The following is a 19,058-nucleotide window of genomic DNA, read 5'->3' as shown; positions in this document are numbered from 1 at the left end:
CATATAATATTGCTTATTTGCCCTTTTGAGTCATGTGAATTTGACTGTCTGTACACTTGAGTGTTTGACTGCGAAACATTGCTTCCTCGCTTTTTCTTCCACCCTCCTCTACTCTGGGGGTAAACATGACTTTTGAAAACTTCTCTCATCTCTTTTCACTCCTGCCCTGTACCTTAGCTGGCAGCTGAGATCTCAATCAGTGTTTTTTGTGTATTTGGGCTCACAATCAGGGTGTTTTGTCCTCTTTCCAACTCATGATTATAATACACATTGGAGAGCCTCTCTGCGCCTTTGTGAGTTTGTAGCCGCAGCAGAGGGGATCTCGGGCTCTCTGTGTTGGCTGTACAGAGGAGCTCTCTCAGAGTTCGACTCAGAGTTTCCATGGCTCTGTCCTGCCTGCTTTGATAAATTAAAGTTCTTAGGTTTGTTGTCAGGCTCCTCTCCCCTTGGGACTCCTCCCTCCATTCTCACTCCTACTACACCATTTGCTGTTGTGGCTGAAAAATTACCTCAGGGAATATAGCGGATTCTCAGTGCTGGACTGGAGAGTGGAACACCCAGAGTGGGCAGAGGTGGCTGTTGTCCCCAGTGGACCACGAGTCAACACTTGCTGCTAATGGTCTCTCTAAATTTACCTCCTAATTACCCCCTTCTTATTGCCCCCAGCTAGCACCACGCCAGCCGTGACCTTGATACGCGAGGAAGCAAGAGGGCATGCTTAAAATTATGCTTTGTTCAGTTCTGCTTAAAATCAGTGGGACGAGAACTGATTTAACGAGGCGCTGGCTCAGGAACTATGCAAATTTTAACACTCCCAATTGAATAGAAGATCAGGAAAAATCCATAAATAAGATGAACAGACTCCTCTAAGAAACCTTTGTGCATCTGGGTATGTGTTGGTGCAGCTGACAGAGAGGGAGAGTATTTGTTCTGAGTGCCCGGTCAGAGGTCAGCCAGGGAGAGGAGGATTTTTCACTTAATTCACATCAGTGCTGTCCCATTATTCAGCCCTTTCCATAATCCCTCTACCTTGCGTTGCCACTGCTGACAAACACCGATGGCCCGACCAGCACGCTGCAAGCGGCAGCACAGCTACAAAAACAAACACAGCTTCATCATCATTACAGAGGCTTGCAGCATCTGCACCACCCCAATCCCACACACCCAAACACTTGTGCCAGCCTCAGGCCCAGACAGCGTCTTGGGATCTAGCCTTTTATAAACAAAGAAAGGAGCCAACCAGTGTTTTACAAACTCTCCAAAATCCAGAGATTAGTGTTTTTCGAGGAAGAGAGTCAGGCAGACCTGCTTACTTATTTCCTTAAAGCCAAGGCTTTATACAGCCGAGTGTAAATATGGATTTGTAATTTTTCTTGGCACCTCAAATTTGTTTGTGTGAAATGTGGAGATAACTTTTATGCTACTTGGATGTATCTATATATATTTACGTGTAACCAAGCAGAAAATTTGATTTAAAAAAAGACTAGATTAAAAGCTTTTTTGTCAATTATGAAGTGGCAACGGCAAATATGTCATATCTCAGTTGATTTTTTTGTTGTTTTTTTAAAACACCTGCAGCTACAACAGCGTTCTTCCCTACTTGCAGATGCTTCTTTCCAATCTCTCTTTGCTCTCCTCCTCTCCTGGAAACCATCCCACCCCAGTATCATGACCACCCTGTTCTGTCATGACCCAGCTTGGAGCAGGCACCCTGCCTGACCCTCCTAGAGATAATCCTGATTATGCTGAAGTGTGTAAGGAGGCCAGGGATGAGCTTTCACCCCAGACCCCTTGTGTCCTTTAACCTTTCACCTGCGGCCCCGCTATTGAGGGCAGCTGTCTTTGGCAGTCTGTGTTGAGGGAAAAGCATTTGTAGTATTCATATGCGACACAGCATTGTTTTTGGCCTTCTTACTGGGTGTTTTTCCAAAGAACCATGCAAAAAAATTTGTTTTTCATAATTTTTCAGTGAAAGTTATTTTTGTTTCTTGTTTCTTGAATTACATGCCTTGTACTTCCTGTCTGCATGTAATCCCACAGTATCCTCTTCTAATGCAGTATAACATGAACTTAATGAAGGTTGGGTTTGCAGACCAGACTTAGTCGGAAAAAAATATAATAAATGACCTTTCCTGTCAGTTGAACCAGAGTTCTTCCTCTACTCCCTTGTGTTTCAATTAACCTTTCCTGTCATCTGAAAGAGCTGAAATAGATTTGTTGTAATCTCTCATTGCCACTCATGAAGCGAAAACACTACTTAAATCAATTTTTCTCTGCCGTTGATTTGAGCTGTGGGGAGACAGGTGTCCCTGATTTGATGTGAGGATCAGAGAGCTCTACATCTATTTCTATGTACACAGACACACGCACACACGCGCACACACACACACACACACACACACACACACACATATGCAGAGTATCATTGGCAGACAAGCGTGAAGAGCATTTGAGTGACAGCATACGGAAGCTAAGAGATAAGACGTAATCTGGTGCCAATTATTTGTCCTTGACAGGCACAGGTAAGCAGCAATCAGCTCCAGTGACATGTGTTCTGAGTCAATAGTCCTGGCCCCAGTGGGTGGTGAGAGGCTGATTATGAGGTGCTGAACAGTGCAAACACAAAACTGTGACAGTTTGGGCTGATAAGGCTTCCCACTGCTTTTCAGCCCCTCTGATATCTGCAATGACCTCTCCGTTCTCTGCACTTACACTGGTGTCTGCATGTGTGATTTGCACTGAACACAAACATACGTTTAATCCTTTATGAATTTACTATACATCAATTAATGTAAGGCTTTAGTTTAGACACCTATAACTTCTTGGATAGAGTTAAGGAAAGATTATGATTTTAAGTAAAGTAATACTTTGATATTTTAGGAAATGTGCTCAATCAATTTGTTGCCAAGAGGTTGATGAGAAGATCAATGCCACGCTGGTATCTGTGTGTAAAGTACAGAGATAGTCTATTGGGTTAGTTTAGTATAACAGGAAGCAGAAATGCCTATCTTGTTTCTCTGTTTGTATAAAAAATATGCCTACAACCACTTTTAGAGCTCACTAATCAACATTTTGTTCCGTATTAGTTAAATTGTTACACAGAGAGTGTAGTGTCAAGTTCTGTTTTTGCAGGGAGTTGCGTGTCGTAATTTCTTGGCAAACAGCGACTAGGCGCAGTGACCTCCTCTCTGTAAAACTATAACTTGTCTTCTTTGCATTTCTCTTTGGGTATATATTAAACAAATGATATACAGTAAGTAACAATGAGTTTAGAAGTGATGGTAGATGTCTAACTTTGTTAATTTAGCTCAATACTTTATGTACAGACATGAGTGGCTTTGCTCTTCTAATCTAACTATTTGCAAAAATAAGAATAATCATGTTCAAAAATGTTGGACTATTTCTTTAAGGTTTGTAAAACATTGCTCTCTATGGTTAAAATAAACCAGTTTTGACTAATAGGAGGAGGTCAAATGAGACCATAGTCCACTATGTCAAAGTCATGCACTTTATCAACCCCACCATCCACCCTGACCTCCTTCTGAAGAAGGTTTGCAATGTTCAACATCATGTGACCTCTGCATTTGCTACAACAGTCATTACTTGGACCATGAGGTCACTTTTCAAAGTAATTTAAGTCTTCTTTCTGTTGAGTCCTGAAATATGCTGAAAGCGGTGTGTCCTTCACTTGATAAAGAAAATCTACATAGGGACACATCAGTACATGCATGGCTGCAGACAAGCTCTAGCAAGGTGGAGCCACACCCCTACTTTATGACAATGTGAACATGAGTAGATTGGGGAATTCAGACAGCATGCCAGGGATGCCAGGGCAGGTATGTGTGTTTTTCTGCTGCTTCTTTCCTCAGACCTCCCCCTTTTCTTGCCGTAACACACGCACGCATGCACGCACGCACGCACGCACGCACGCACGCACGCACACACACACACACACACACACACACACACACACACGCACGCACACACACACAGATATGTAGGAAAGAAGGGGAGATCTGCGAGGGTGATAGTATGAAGTAGCATGAAAAGAAGTGGCACCGCTGTCTGAGCACCGCGTCTTTCAACATGTCCCCACAGATTCAAAACAGACGTCCCTTATGTCCCTTTGAGGGTGACCCAGGAAAAACCACACCAAGGTACAATTCTTGGCCGAAAAGGCCACTGGCTGCAGAACAAAGCAGAGAGTGACCGCAATGCAGAGGGATCACATCAACAGGTGGACAGACTTCAGGCTCAGTTTACCAGCAGATGTCATTAATTTTCTGGGACAGTGGTAGGAGCAAATTGGGTTTTATCCAACAAAAAAGATTGTCAATAAACCAAAGACAATTTCACACGCACATTAAAATACAGAGAAGACAATTTAGCTTTGTGTGCCTGTGTGTCTGGTAGTGATTACAAAGACCTTGCTGGGAAACTTGGTGATATACACCAGATCCTGTGGTCTTTGGAGCCTGACACTTGTACCCTATCATTGCTAAATTTACCAGCTGGTTATAAATTAAACCATTTAACACAATGTCAGGGCTGTGTTTTGTTTTGTAACATTTGTCTTGGCTTCAGAGGCATGTCCAATTAAGGCTGAGCTGCAGCGCACAGGAATGCTTCTGAGAAAATGAATTTGTGCTGACAATAGAGCGTGTGAGCACTTTGAGGTGGACTGTTATCATGCCTTACTCCTTATCTCACCACGCCACAGGCATTATTTCAAAGAAAATGTGTTCTGGCATGTCTTGTCTCGCAAAGATGTAGCATTTGTAAGATTTCCACTTCATTTACACAGATTAAAATGGCAAGATGAATAGAGTTAATGTACAGTATAACTATAATAGAGTCATCACATTTAAGCTGAAGGGACTTTATGGGCTTTAAACGCACTTTGGAATGAGTCTTATGTGCTTCGGATGTAGGAAAGTTCTTGTAAATGACAAGCAGTCCTGTTTAACTCACAATTCCCTCCATAATGTCCCATGCATTATGATCTCTTACAATGACATTTTAAATTGTTAAAGTATGGTACTGCATACGAAAAAAAGGTTCTGTGATGAGTTAACGTAGACGCGCAGACCTCCGTGAAAAGATTTCTTCTTTTCATGTTATTTTCATAACAGCCAAACATCTTTTCCATTATGTGTCTGCGGCGGTCTCTCGATTGCAGTCAGATTTGGAAAAAACAAGAGGCAAGAACAGTGTGGTTTAATGGTTATTGAATGATTAAAAGTTGTCCAAACCACAATTGGATTTAATTTCCTGCAAATTTTCAGAAACAAGATAATGATTCTATTTTGAACGTGTTTCGCACTGTTTTTTTTCAATACATTTTGGAACCTGACAATGTGTTTCATTTGTGTATTTTGTTACAAATATTCTACCAAAATTGAAAATTATATTGTATGTGTCTGTAAGCGTTCAATGTTGTTAAAGATTTGAGTTTGGAACGCAGTTTTATGTTCTCTGTGTTGTGAAATGTGGATCCTTCAGGTCATTTTTGCCAGGATGAAATTAGGTCTGCTCCAAAAGTTACAGATATTGATCCAGTGATCCTGAATAGAAGTAGACTAGAAGAGAGGGAGTGAGATGGCAGGCTGTCAGTCACGTGCTACTAACTGATAATATGATTTGATAAATGTTTATTTGTAACGCAGTAGGTTATCTGTTTGTCTGCCTGTCTCGTCTGTCTGTCTCTCCACTCTCATTGAACTTTTCTGTTACCTAACCGCTGTCTGACTTGCAACAGACAGCCACCAACGGCAGGCTCTCGTTCAGATGCCCCTGAGTGTGAATCTGAGTGCAGAGGTGATAAATGTGGGATGTCAGGTGGTGACGTCTGGTGTCCCTGAAGCTCTAGTATCGTTGGACCGCTGGGCCTGCCAGAGCAGCTAGCTTGCTGACTGTGTGTGTGGTTGTGGTTGACAAGCAGACAAGGATGGAAAATGAGACAGGACTTTTATGTGCAGTTTTAGGATGTCCTCTATGTCTCTGTGTGTGTGTGTGTGTGTGTGTGTGTGTGTGCGTGCGTGCGTATCAGAGGTTTGAAATTTCATCGCTAAAATAAGAAATAAAATTGTCTGAAAAAAATTGAAGGGAGACTCCAGCCACCCTCCTGAGAAAACCCATTTTGGCCGCTTGTACCCGCAACCTTGTTCTTTCGGTCATGACCCAGCTTTTATGACCATCCGGCTCAGCTCTCTTTTCGTCACAACGGTGCGGTAGAGCGACTGCAACACGCCCCCCACTGCTCCAATTCTCCGGCCAAACTCACGCTCCATCGTCCCCTCACTCGTGAACATGATCCCGAGGTACTTGAACTCCTTCACTTTGGGTAAGGACTCATTCCCTACCTGGAGTAAGCAATCCACCGGTTTCCTGCTGAGAGCCATGACCTCAGATTTAGAGGTGCTGATCCTCATCCCAGCCGTTTCACACTTGGCTGCAAACCGATCTAGTCAGTGCTGAAGGTCACTGACCGACGATGTCATCAGGACACGTCATCTTCAAAAAGCAGAGACTAGATCCTCAGCCCACCGAACTGCAACCCCTCCCCACCAAGACTACACCTCCATATCCTGTCCATGAAAATCACGAACAGGATTGGTGACAAAGCACACCCCTGGCTGAGGCCAACCCCCACCGGGAACAAATCCGATTTACTGCCGAGGATCCAGACACCGCTCTCGCTTTAGTTAAACAGAGATTGGATGGCCCACAGAAGTGCATATTATACTCCCGCTGCACCTCCAACAGTATCTCCCGAGGGACCCAGTCATATGCCTTCTCCAAATCCACAAAGCACATGTAGATTGGATGGGCATACTCCCAGGCCCCCTCCAGGATCCTTGTGAGAGTGAAGACTGGTCCGTTGTTCCACGTCAAGGACGGAATCTGCATTGTTCCTCTTCCATCTGAGGTTCGACTATAGGACGAACCCTCCTTTCCAGCACCTTGGAGTAGACTTTAACAGGGAGAAGTAGTGTGATACCCCTGTAATTAATTTAAATAGGTGAACCACCACCTCGGTCTGCCACTCCGTTGGCACTGTCCCAGACTTCCACGCAATGTTGAAGAGACGTGTCAACCAAGACAGCCCCTCCAAACCCAAAGCTTTCAGCATTTCTGGACGAATCTCATCAATCCCTGGGGCTTTGCCACTGTGGAGTTGTTTGACTACCTCAGTCACTTCCGCCAGAGATATTGACAATGATTCCCCATCAGCTTCCAGCTCTGCCTCTACAAAAGAGGGCAAGTTAGTCGGATTAAGGAGTTCCTCAAAGTGCTCCTTCCACCGCCCGATTACCTCATCGGCTGAGGTCACCAGCGTCCTGTCTTTACTGTAAACAGCTTGGACGGTTCCCCATTTCCCCCTCCTAATATGTCGAATGGTTTTCCAGAAGCACCTTGGTGCCGCCCGCAAGTCCTTCTCCACGACTTCTCCGAACTCCTCCCACACCCGCGGCTTTGCCTCTGACACAGCAGAGGCTGCAGCCCTTCTGGCCCGTCGGTACCTTGCAACTGCCTCCGAAGTCTTCTGAGATAACATATCCTGAAAGGCCTCCTTCTTCAGTCAGACAGATTCACTGACCACGGTGTTCATCACCAGATGGTGATCAGTTGACTGCTCTGCTCCTCTCTTCATTCGAGTGTCCAAAGCATACGGCCTCAGATCAGATGATACGATCACAAAATCGTCGACCTTTGGCCTTTTGGGTGCTCTGGTACCAGGTACACTTATGAGCATCTTTATGTTCGAACATGGTGTTTGTTATAGACAATCCATGACTAGCACAGAAGTCTAATAACAGACGACCACTTGGATTTAGATCAGGGAGGCCGTTCCTCCCAATCACGCCTCTCCAGGTGTCTCAATCATTGCCCATGTGGGCGTTGAAGTCTCCCAGCAGAACTATGGAGTCCCCTACGGTAGCCCCATGCAGGACTACATTCAGGGTCTCCAAGAAGGCCGTATACTCTGAACTGCTGTTCAGTGCATATGCACAAACAACAGTCAGAGTTTTCCCACCCACCCGCAGGCGTAAGGAGGCAACCCTCTCTTCCACCGGGGTGAACTCCCAACACCGCGGCGCTCAGCCGGGGGTTTGTGAGTATCCCCACACCCGCCCGGCGCCTCACACCCTGGGCAACTCCAGAGAAGAATAGGGTCCAACCCCTATCCAGGAGTACGGTTCCAGAACCGAGACTGTGCGTGGAGGTAGGCCCCACCAGATCTAACTGGTAGCGCTCCACCTCCCGCACAAGCTCCAGCTCCTTCCCCGACAGAGAGGTGACATTCCACATCCCCAGAGCAGTCCTCTGCTGCCCAGGTCTGGTTCATCGAGGCCCCTCACCTTCACTGCCACCCGTACAGCAGCGCACCAGACCCCAGCAGTTTCTCCTGCGAGTGGTGGGCCCAAGAATGGAGAGGAAACCCGGCCCCAGGCGCTCGCGGGCGAGCCCTCCGTCTGGGTCTCTCTTCCTCTTCCTCGTTTTTCCATAGAGTCTTTGTGAACCATTCTTAGTCCGGCCCCTCACCTGAGACCACTCTGCCATGGGAGACCCTACCAGGAACACTAGGCTCCAGACAACACAGCCCTCAGGTTCACAGGGACACACAAACCTCTCCACCACCATAAGGTGATGGTGCCCAGAGAGGGTTAACAATAATTACCACGGTTTAATACAACAGTAAACACTACTGCTGTATGTTTTAACATCCATGACAAATTTATAGCATTTCCTGTGACTTCTTCACAATAAAAGCCAGCAGTAGGAAATGTTGTGTTTGCATTAGCACTAACTTATTACAGCTCTGACAAGGTATAAAGAGAGTGAACAGTAAACAGTGAGTGATATTACTAATATAAATGTGTTTTGCATGCATGCATCTTTACATGCAGACAATTCAATCAATCAATCAATACTTTATTTGTTAGGGACAGTGCACATTAATGAACAACGATAACAACATATCACTGTAAAAGTGCCGGATTATAGCAAAGATGCTAATTTGCATCCATAGTCCCTGCTAAAAAAAATTGAAAAAATACAAATACTACTAAATAAATAAAATACAAATAGAAGAGACAAGACACACCGCACAATGCATTACATACTCAGGAAGACACCAGACCCACACAGGATAAAACAATGAAATAAAACGTCATGTGCAATATGATTACAGACGAGTCAGTGGTCGCACTTTTGATTTGATTTAAGCCACTTTTTGAGTTGACCTTTAAAAGAGGAATATGTGGGGCATTCCCTTATTGTGGAGGGAAGACTATTCCCCCCCCCCCCCCCCCCCCCTACAACAGACAACACATTCTTCCCAAATGCAGTGCGCCTACGGGGGATCTCACAGTCTCCTCTAACACAAGCCCTGGTGCTCATACCTTGCAGAGTCCTTTTCTTAATGAATTCAGTCAGTGGTGGTGGAGCGAGACCATGGAGACTTTTATATACACAACACGCAAATCTTTTAAGAGTCTTGCAGATGTGGTAGGTGAAGGGTTTTTTATCCAGAGTCTTTAGGGCTCTTTTATAGAGACTGTCTATTGGTTTAAGTGCTGTCGTACATGCCAGTGACCAACTTCTGAAGCAGTAGTCTACGTGTGAGAGGATCATACAGTGTAAAAACTTTAAAGCTGCACTGGTGGGTAATGAATTCCTAATCTGTTTGAAATTTGCCAGGTTGTATTTGACAGAGTTAGACACTTTTTTGATGTGTTTCCTAAATGAGAGTGTCGAGTCCAGGATAACTCCCAAGTATCTCAACTCGCTCACCAAAGTGAGCTCCTCCCCTCCCAGAAAGACACCAGAATGATCAGCATTTGGCGGCCTTTTAACAAAATACATACAGACACTTTTGTTTTAACATTTAGAGAAAGGCATGAATCAGAGAGCCAGCCCTGAATATGAGACATTGCTGTCATGAGTATTTGAGCAGCCTCTGTTGTGTTTTTCGCATTGGTGAAAATCACTGCATCATCTGCGTACAACTGTGCATTTACACCCTTACAGACATCAAATAAGTCATTAATGTAAACTGAAAACAAAATAGCTCCAAGTATGGAATTGGAAATGGGGATTTGACACCGCTGACCACCACACACTGCTTTCCATCTGCAAGATATGATCTATACCAATTAAGGGCCTGTGTAGAAAAATTTAATTTTGACAGCTTAGTTAACAGTACTCGATGGTCAACAGTGTCAAAGGCCCTTTTAAGATCTAGGAAGCAATATGTATCCTGCAATATGATTTCATGTAACACAAACTCCAGTAACTATTTTTTTAGTATTTAATTTTAAATTGGCTTTGAATCATTCATTTCTATTGATCTGTACAGAATTACATGAATCAATATCTTTATATAGTCATATCACCACCATATGATTCCACAGAAAGACCATAAACACCGGCTGTTGCTTTGTCCATGAGAGTGGGAGCAAGTATGTACGCACACTATGTGTTTGGAGGCAACTTATGAGAATTACACAGGTGACAGCCATGTCTATTCCTATTTACTACCTTATCCACCCCACTGTGTGCCGTGATGCTGCAGAGGGACTGCAGCATCAGTTCCTGAAGGAGCTCAGAACACCAGCAGCTGAGAAGCTTTGTGTCAGTATTTCAAAATGTCCTGTGCAGGAGGAGAACATCACATTGCCTTTTATTCCCAGTAAAGTAACAAAACATTCTGCCTCTGCCTGATCAAGAAAAGCTGTTTTAGGTAGTCTCTCTCAGCATCTCAGACTTGGCCGGAGGAGAACAGTAGGGGCGTTTGTCTGGTCCTATTGAAGTGGAACATGAACAGGTCCTCTCTCTGGTCCTCTAGTTTTCTCTGCAAATAGAACAGCACAAGTGCAGGCTCACCTTTCTCAAGCTCCACTTTCCAGAGCGTAGTTTTGAAAGAGAGCAAGAGAAAGAGAGAGACCTCCTATCAGATTCTCTAACAGCTCAGGAGGTAATGAGAGGACCGGGAGAAAAAGCTGCTTTCTGTTCACCAGATCTCTACTTATCTCCCCTCACACCCTGAGTGTAACTCAAACTCACGCTCACACACCAGCTATCAGCCCCGAGCAGTGTGTGAGCCAATCGAGAGAAGTTTTATATCAGAATACTTTTAACAGTGGTATGAAGGAAAGGATGCAGCAATGTTACATATGATGTGAGATTAAACCGGGAGTGGTCGCCATCTTCTCTGCGACAGTTGAAATAGAGAATTCAGAAGACGATATTATAGAGAAAGGCATCATCGTCATAATGTCATGTCCAAAGCATTATCTGTTATTTGTTTTTTATCAATGGAAGCTATGTTAAGTGACGCAGCTCAGGATACCAATAGCAGGCCAAAATAAATAGCTATGTAGAGTTTTCTTGACACCTTAATGCTGCCATACATCAGGGGGTGATGTATGGTCCGTCTGGTGCCATTCAGTTATGACTCTTGTGAGGTTTACTGTATGCCTCCTTGCTTTTGTCAAACCTGCAATAACCAGATTTAGCCTGTCTATAACCCCATAATTGCAGGATGTAATTGCAGTAGCTAACGGAAAAGTGGGGGAAAACGAACAAACGGGCTTCTGTAAATTAATTAAGGAGAGTCTGAAGGAAAATTTGGCACACCATATGTAAAGTAAATGGAGAGAAAATCTAATTTTTGAGTACAGAAAGAATGAAATATTTGGCAAACCAAATGGCATCTCTGTGCCAAAAATAAGAAGCCTACACACTTCTCTTGTGACCATATCTTTCCTGTGTGTTTCCCAATTGTATTGTATGTTGGTTTTTTTCTATCACAGTATTATGAACACAGCCTGAAAAACATTGATTTAATTTCTTATTTCTTTTTGCCTCTTTATAGAATTAAAGTCTACTGGCACCGCTCACCACTTCTCCTTTTTGCTGAACTCAACCGACTATCGGATCCTTCGCATGGATGAGGACCACGACCGCATGTACGTGGGCAGCAAAGATTACATCCTCTCTCTGGATCTGCACGACATCAACAAGGAGCCGCTCATAGTAAGAAATGTCCCGCACAAACAATCATCCCGGCTGAGCTCCACGCAGGTTTACATCTAACCAGCTTGTTGATCTCTCCCTGTCAGATCCACTGGCCCGTTGCCCCCCAGAGGAAGACTGAATGTGTTCTGTCAGGGAAAGACACAAATGTAAGTATTCAGATGGCGTGATAAAAAAAAGGAAAAGCAGTGCTGAGACATTTCATTTATTATTTAATCAGTCAATTACCAACCATTTTGATCATTTGATTTGATACAAATACCAAATGTTGTCTGGTTCCTGCTTCTTTGTGATTAATGCCATTGTAAATTAATTACATTTTGGATTTAAGACTGTTGATCAGATAAAACTAGCAGTTTAAAGACTGAACCCTAGGGGATTGTGTGTGGGTTTTTTGTTTGTTTGTTGTTGTTGTTTTTTTTGGGGGGGGGGGGCATTTTCTCGACTAAACTGCTGACCTGCTGCATATTAAAACATTGTTTTATTTGGTGATACCCTTGTGTAAGACTGTGTTTCCAATGTGTCTTTTTAGGATTTGAATGTGACACTTGGGGTCAGTGCAGGACATTTTAAAGCTCCTTCCGGTGTGTGACTTGCTGTGAAGCTCTTTATTTATTGTCTCTGCATCTCTGATTGCATACAGCTGCCACCAATTAAGCTCTGGCAGGAACTTGGAACATTTGACATTTAGTCGTCTCCGTTGAGCGCTGAGAACCTATTCCATGCACCACCTTACATGTGTCATACATGTTATGAAGTATTGTTTTTTTTATACATAATCCGATTTTCTTTTTGACACATTAATTATGTTTACCCAGCGTTCAGGTAGGCAGGCAAAATAAATCTGCCACTGGTAGCAACAAGATTGTCTAAAGTGTTAATATGATTCAGACGTTCAAACACAGCCGCCGCCGGTGCAGCCTCCCCACAAGAAAACTCATCGTTCAAATTCATATAAAAACCTTCTCTTTTGATTTTGTTCTCACATCCGCCGCCCCCCCCCCCCCCCCCCCCCCCCCGGAGCACACACATATACACACTCGTCTTACTTGTGTAAAAGGGTGAACGCTGGCAGGATTGGTGAGCACCGACAGGGGGATGAGGCTCTGGCTAATAACCCTGCTCTCCCCTGCTGGTAGCGAGCGAAGGCTGCTGTTTATCCAACTGGAATGTTCATTTATGCGTGTTTGGTGACCTGCGCCTCTCACCGCCTCTGGCTACATCGTATTGTGTGTGCGCGCGTGTGTGTGTGTGTGTGTGCGCGCGCATGCGTGCATCAGAGGTTTGAAATTTCATCGCTAAAATAAGAAATGAAATTGTCTACCAGGAGACACCTTGGCAATCCTGGCCCCGCTCTTTAGGGAATGACAGATGATGACAATTCAAAAGCAATTCAGAGGGGATGTCGGTTCAGGCAGGAGGTCAAAGGCAATCATCCCCACTGTGCTCTCTGTGGGGGAGCGCAACTGTGCGCTGAATAATACACGCAGGCCCACATGCGTTAAATACACACTAACAAACACATCCTCTCAAACCTCTGACTTGCACATCTGTTGTGTTGCTAAGATCTGCCAAAATGGCTCATCCCCCATCCTGCATTCAATTTTTTTTTACGCTTGGTACATCCTTTCTTTTTCACCAGCTGTCACTGCCAGCCGACACGACGGACAAATCTGAACAGATATCATCAGCCTGTATGTTGGGAGTTTTGATTTGGGGGGATTGAGACCAGGAAGGCAGACAGCTGGTCGGAAAGAATAGAGATTAGAAAGCTGCAGACCTCGAAAGTACAGAGCTGTTTTACCCAGCAGCACCACTTTTGTGTGCACTTCAAAAAGAAAAAGTGTTGTCCCTGTCTAAATTCTTACCACTTAGATGATTAAAATCCTTAATAAACCACATCAAGCATGTCTCTTCTAAAAAACCCTAATTGGATTTTAAATTTATAACCGTTTTCACTCAACAGTCTTGTTTGGTCTAACCACAGTGTTTTTCAGTTGTCAAGTCTGACAGAACATTGAATTGCTTCTCCACGCGATATCCATAGCAAACTCACTTCACAGATGAGATGCACTCCGTTTTTTGGTTTCTGCCACAGTTATATGGTGTTGGGAAACATATTTCCCTCTCACAGTGTGGTCTGATGTGAAGCCTGGACCCAGCCAAAACACAGAGCCAGAGCACAGAGCTGCCAAAAACAAGCCAGCCAACAGTGGAAATGATAGATGTGATGGTTTTAAGACAGGCAAGAGGTTATTAACCATTGGTAGGACATTATGTATTATGTAACCCTTTTTTCCATTTTCATCATCAAAACCTTTTTTTTTAATCTAAGCTTCTAATCCTGTTGGGTTTTGTTTTTGCTCTCCCACAGGGAGAATGTGGAAACTTCATCCGTTTGATTGAGCCATGGAACCGGACCCACCTGTATGTGTGTGGAACAGGCGCGTACAACCCCGTCTGCACCTACGTGGATCGAGGACGCAGGTCACAGGTAACCAAAGACGCAGCCGTGAAGACATTTTGACCTTCACTCTCTGCTTCTTTTATAAGAACTTATCTGTCAATCAATCTTGGGTCAAAGACTCTCCTTCTGCTCTTGCTCCTCCGTTTCATATGGGCTCTGCTTCTCTTCCATTTTCCACCTCTTTCTTTTTATCGATTTGCGCTGTTTCACGGTCTGGAAGAGTCAAAGAAAGAAGCTCATGGGCAGTCTTGTCTAGATCTCTATTATTATTGCAAAATTGCTGCTCGTGAGGTACCTAACTGCCACCGCTTAGAGATCGTTGAGACACCAATCTTCTCTTACCGCTGGGAATAGCACGTTGACAGTATATCTGTAGCAAACACCCCTTCCTCATAGTCCCCCCCCCCCCCCCCCCTCACCTGTTTATACACAGCGGAGTCTGTGGCCTGTCTTTCTATCTGTGCTGAGAGCCTCTGAAAGGCCATCATTACTGATGGAGCCTTTCATCCATCATCAGCCATGTAGCTCACCCTTTCCTCCATCCCTCCCTCGCTCCAGCATGACGGGCCCCACAGAGCCGCAGCAGCTGTCTGCCCGGCTACAGTCTGCACACTTACATTCACTGCTCTGCCTGTTTAGTCTCACTGTTCAAATGAGAGGGTTAGAATTTCAATGTAAAGGTCAGTCCAGCCTCTTGTCATTCGGCTTCTCCCCTAAGGCTCAAATGCAATGTTACTTCACACTGTAAAGATTTTTTCTCCAGCAACAGTAGATGAAAACAGAAACCAATTGTTCCGAACCTCTTCCACTTGGCACACGGAGGGCTTCACACATTTATAAGTCCTCAGTTAACTTTTTTCCCTCAACTGCAAAACCTTTTCTTTTTAACCGCATCACTCATCCTGCTTTTTTGATGCTGTTTCAGAGTTTTCAGAGTTTGTGTCAAGTTCTACATGAAAAACTTCCAAAACCATAGTTTTAGTGAATCAGTCGTGTATGTTGATGCTTGTTATTGGTTTTACCCTTAACTTTACTTGATACTGCTAGATGTAAAGCATTTTTTCAACTGTTGCTTGTCTCATTTTGTTGCATTTCCTTTTCTGTTTTCTTTCCCAGCACTGCATGGTTAATGCATGGAGTTTACAGCGGTGTTTGCTTGACACTGAGTCTAATCCAACATGGTTACTAAATAATGAAGAGAGTAGAGGCTCTCTTCACTCTACTTTGACCACCACTTTGACAATTTTCTTTTTTTTTTAAGAATTGTTCATCTTCATCGAGTTTCCTATATTTCTCTTCTGTTAATCACCAAGTTAAATTCACTTTGTTCTGGGCTGTCGAATGTCGTAATGAGATGGCCCGCTGTGCCATGTCTCTGTTTTAGGGGTCCCACTATCTACAGGCACCCCAATCTGGAGGGAGAACAAATCGGGCAGCAGACTTCAGCACTACATCAGAGTCTTTGGAGGCGAAGGTGGGCAGAAGGGAGATTTTAAAGCCTCTTAAGTTTGGTGCCGACTGAGAATACTTTTTCAATCTCCATTTGAGTAGTGGGGATAACACAGATATCCTAAAGATATTTTGATCGTTTTCACAGATCTTGGACAAACAAAAGCAGCCTGCTGAACTGTTGAATCTGCAAACCCCTATTAAAACTATTACTGTGAATATATTTATTTGCAAAATGTAGAAAACATGCTTCCTTCCAACAGCACTCGGCACCAATCAATGCTCTGTTCTCGTGCCAATGGAGCCTTTAAAGGCCCTGAAAACATATTTTCTCCATCAGATTCTTACTTTGAGCGATGGGCTGCACACGAGCGGAAACACGTCAAGACAATTTTGTGTTTTCAGATCAAATATTTCTGTTTTTTTTTTCTGTGCTTTTAGCAAAATTGTTAATCTCCGGGTGGATTATAGGATATTAGGGGACATTTTCTTTCCAAACTTTAGCTGTTAATGATGCTCATTTAATTCCCACACACACTTACTACCTCTGTATTGATTGAATAAAAAGATGCAATGTTTCGGTCGCAAGAAATTTTCATAGTTAGACAGTTTATGAGACATTCTATGTCTACAGTACAGATGAAAAGATTAGTCGACTACTCGATGAGTCAATCGTCAGAAAAACCACCATTTTCCAACTATTTTGATAGTCGATTAATCATTGAAATAATTTTAAAAATATAAGAAAATGCTGTTCTCAGCTTCTAAGATATGGACATTATCAGCTTCTCTCTGATTATATCATATTAAACTGAATATCATTTGGTTTTTGGACTGACAAAACTGGGATGGACATTTTTCACTATTTTCTGACATTGTAGAGACCAAACGATAATCGATTAACCTACAAAATAATCGGCAGATTAATTGATAATGAAATAATCGTTAGCTGCATCCTTAGTCTTGAGAGAGTATCTTGTAACTGAAACGTCAATGCAGAGATAAGTGTGTGCAGAAAAATACTTACAATGTTTTTGCAGGCTAGAGATAGTAACTGTAATCATTTGAAAACTGTTTTGGTGACCTAAGCAGTTATTATCACATTAGAGGTTTACTTATTATTGTTTCCAAAAGAGTTTTCAACCCCACACATATTTCATCTTGTTACTGAGAAAAATATCCAAGAACCGGCAAAAAAAAAACAGCTTTGGTATTATTCTGCTTTCCCTTACATATTTCCTACCTGTCAAACGTCATCAGCCGGCTTTGAAGTATCTGACAAAACTCCGTGTAGACACATACCCAGTGTTGATATAGATGTTCAAGTTGTCCTCTTGCACTGTGGAATAATGAATTCTTGTTTGAGCCACTAACATCAGAAGCATGGTGGATGAGTTTTGGATTGCTCTCAGCATTTTCCTCCACCTCTCCATCTCCCAGATAACTGGCTTTGTATGCTTTTTGTTCCCCTCAGCAGATCCAATAATTTTGTGAGAGAGTTTGTTTTTCAGCGGCGCGTAGGGTCACAGCTCGCACCTCGTCGTCTGTAAACTGATCACATTATTAGTTTGATGCCATTTAAAACTGCCTTTAGCATCTACTTCAAAGTGCATTGTACACGCAGCAGCACAGAATAACCTTCACTCTCTCACACACACACACACACACAAAAAGGATTCTTTAAACACAATAAATCTGTTGTCAAATGAGACAAGGTAAAACAAGGAAATTATTAATGATGTTTTCCTAATTCTTTACCGTTTATAGGAATACATTTTCCGACTTGAACCTGGTAAAGTGGATTCTGGGAAAGGAAAATGTCCCTATGACCCCAAACTGAACAGTGTCTCTGCTTTGATCAGTAAGTCCCTGCTTGTTCTTCATACAACAAGTACAGACAGCTTTATATGAAAACAAAGTCTGTGCATGCCTCTATAGGATTTTTGAAACCACATTAATTCTGTTAAACATTATTGAATTTAGATTAGAAGATAGTGTTTACTTATAGAAAATCTTAGTTAATACAGTAGCTGCTCAAAAGGTAATTAGCTCCTCTGATTATGGGTGATGCTTTTAAATTCCATGCTCTCATTTTGCATTAGAATGAACCAATGTACAATCTAGTAGGGCTGAGAAAAACTACTGATGCACTTGAGTATCAAGACAATGGGCCTCATTTATCAAACGAACGTACGGCAGAAAAACGTGCGTACGACCATTTCTTGGCGAACGTCGGCATTTATCAATTTGGACGTGAGCGGGAGCTACGATCAAATCTCACGTCTGGTCTGAGGTCGTGTACGCACATTTGAGCCTGTGGATTTGCGGTGCAGCAAAACCTGTCTGAAAATAATGAACAAACCTCAGCTGTCATTAAGCATAAGCAGTCACATATTAAGAACAGATCAAAACGGATTCTTAAAACGAATAAAAAAAATAAAAATTGTGTTTGGAGCGATTTATTGTACTCACGTGCGTCTGTAGGCACCATCCATGAATGATTACGCATTCATCAATAGCAAAAACTACCACTCGATAAATGTACAGGTGATTTGTGATGCCAAGCTGTCGCTTTTAAACGTGGTGACCAAGGGGAACACACAATTCTTTTAAATATCAAAACAGCTCGGCTCCAGCCCCCCGCGACCCCGACATTGAATGAATGAATGTGTTGGCGCGCGGCTGCAGCAAGACGCACTGCAGAGCCAAAGTCATCTCCTCGGTTCGTGGCTACCCTCGATAAATTGCATTAAATCAAACAAGGTATCAGATGATTAACATCTTGGTATGGTTCTTTTAGATGACAAAGGTATCCTCTTACGGAATACCTAATAACCCGCCGGTAGCGCCGGTGTTGTGCGGTAGAGTAGTAAATAAACTACTCCTATAGGTGGAAACAACAGCCTTCTGATCCAGAATATCAGCTATAATGCGAGGGGGTGCATTTCACGGCAGGGGTGCTGAATACGGCACAACACCTGTCCAACAGTGCGCACAGGCGCACACGGGTCCCAGTGGAGCGCTGCCTCGGTTTGACTTCCTCCGTTATTCGTTTGCGTTTTTATGGGCCCCTTTTATTCCACTCTTAAGACTGGCAAAA

At 43.3% G+C, this 19,058-nt stretch overlaps 1 protein-coding gene across 2 annotated transcripts in view; it reads left to right on the top strand.

The window, feature by feature from the left end:
• LOC310965681 (semaphorin-3F-like) overlaps nucleotides 1–19,058 on the top strand; it is a 54,914-nt gene that overhangs the window by 20,582 nt on the left and 15,274 nt on the right. The window contains exons 3-7 of one of the 2 annotated variants that reach the window (XM_083939408.1): nucleotides 11,882–12,042; nucleotides 12,129–12,191; nucleotides 14,417–14,536; nucleotides 15,894–15,983; nucleotides 17,726–17,819. In XM_083939408.1, coding sequence (XP_083795534.1) covers nucleotides 11,882–12,042; nucleotides 12,129–12,191; nucleotides 14,417–14,536; nucleotides 15,894–15,983; nucleotides 17,726–17,819 — 528 coding nt within the window. The remainder of the gene's footprint in view (nucleotides 1–11,881; nucleotides 12,043–12,128; nucleotides 12,192–14,416; nucleotides 14,537–15,893; nucleotides 15,984–17,725; nucleotides 17,820–19,058) is intronic. The other variant, XM_083939409.1, reaches the window with a different exon arrangement.

This window comes from Echiichthys vipera, assembly GCF_963691815.1.
Source record: "Echiichthys vipera genome assembly, chromosome: X".
NCBI classification, from domain to species: domain Eukaryota; kingdom Metazoa; phylum Chordata; class Actinopteri; order Perciformes; family Trachinidae; genus Echiichthys; species Echiichthys vipera.
The sequence above is the reverse complement of the archived record's forward strand: the minus strand, read 5'-3'. Positions and strand labels throughout refer to the sequence as shown.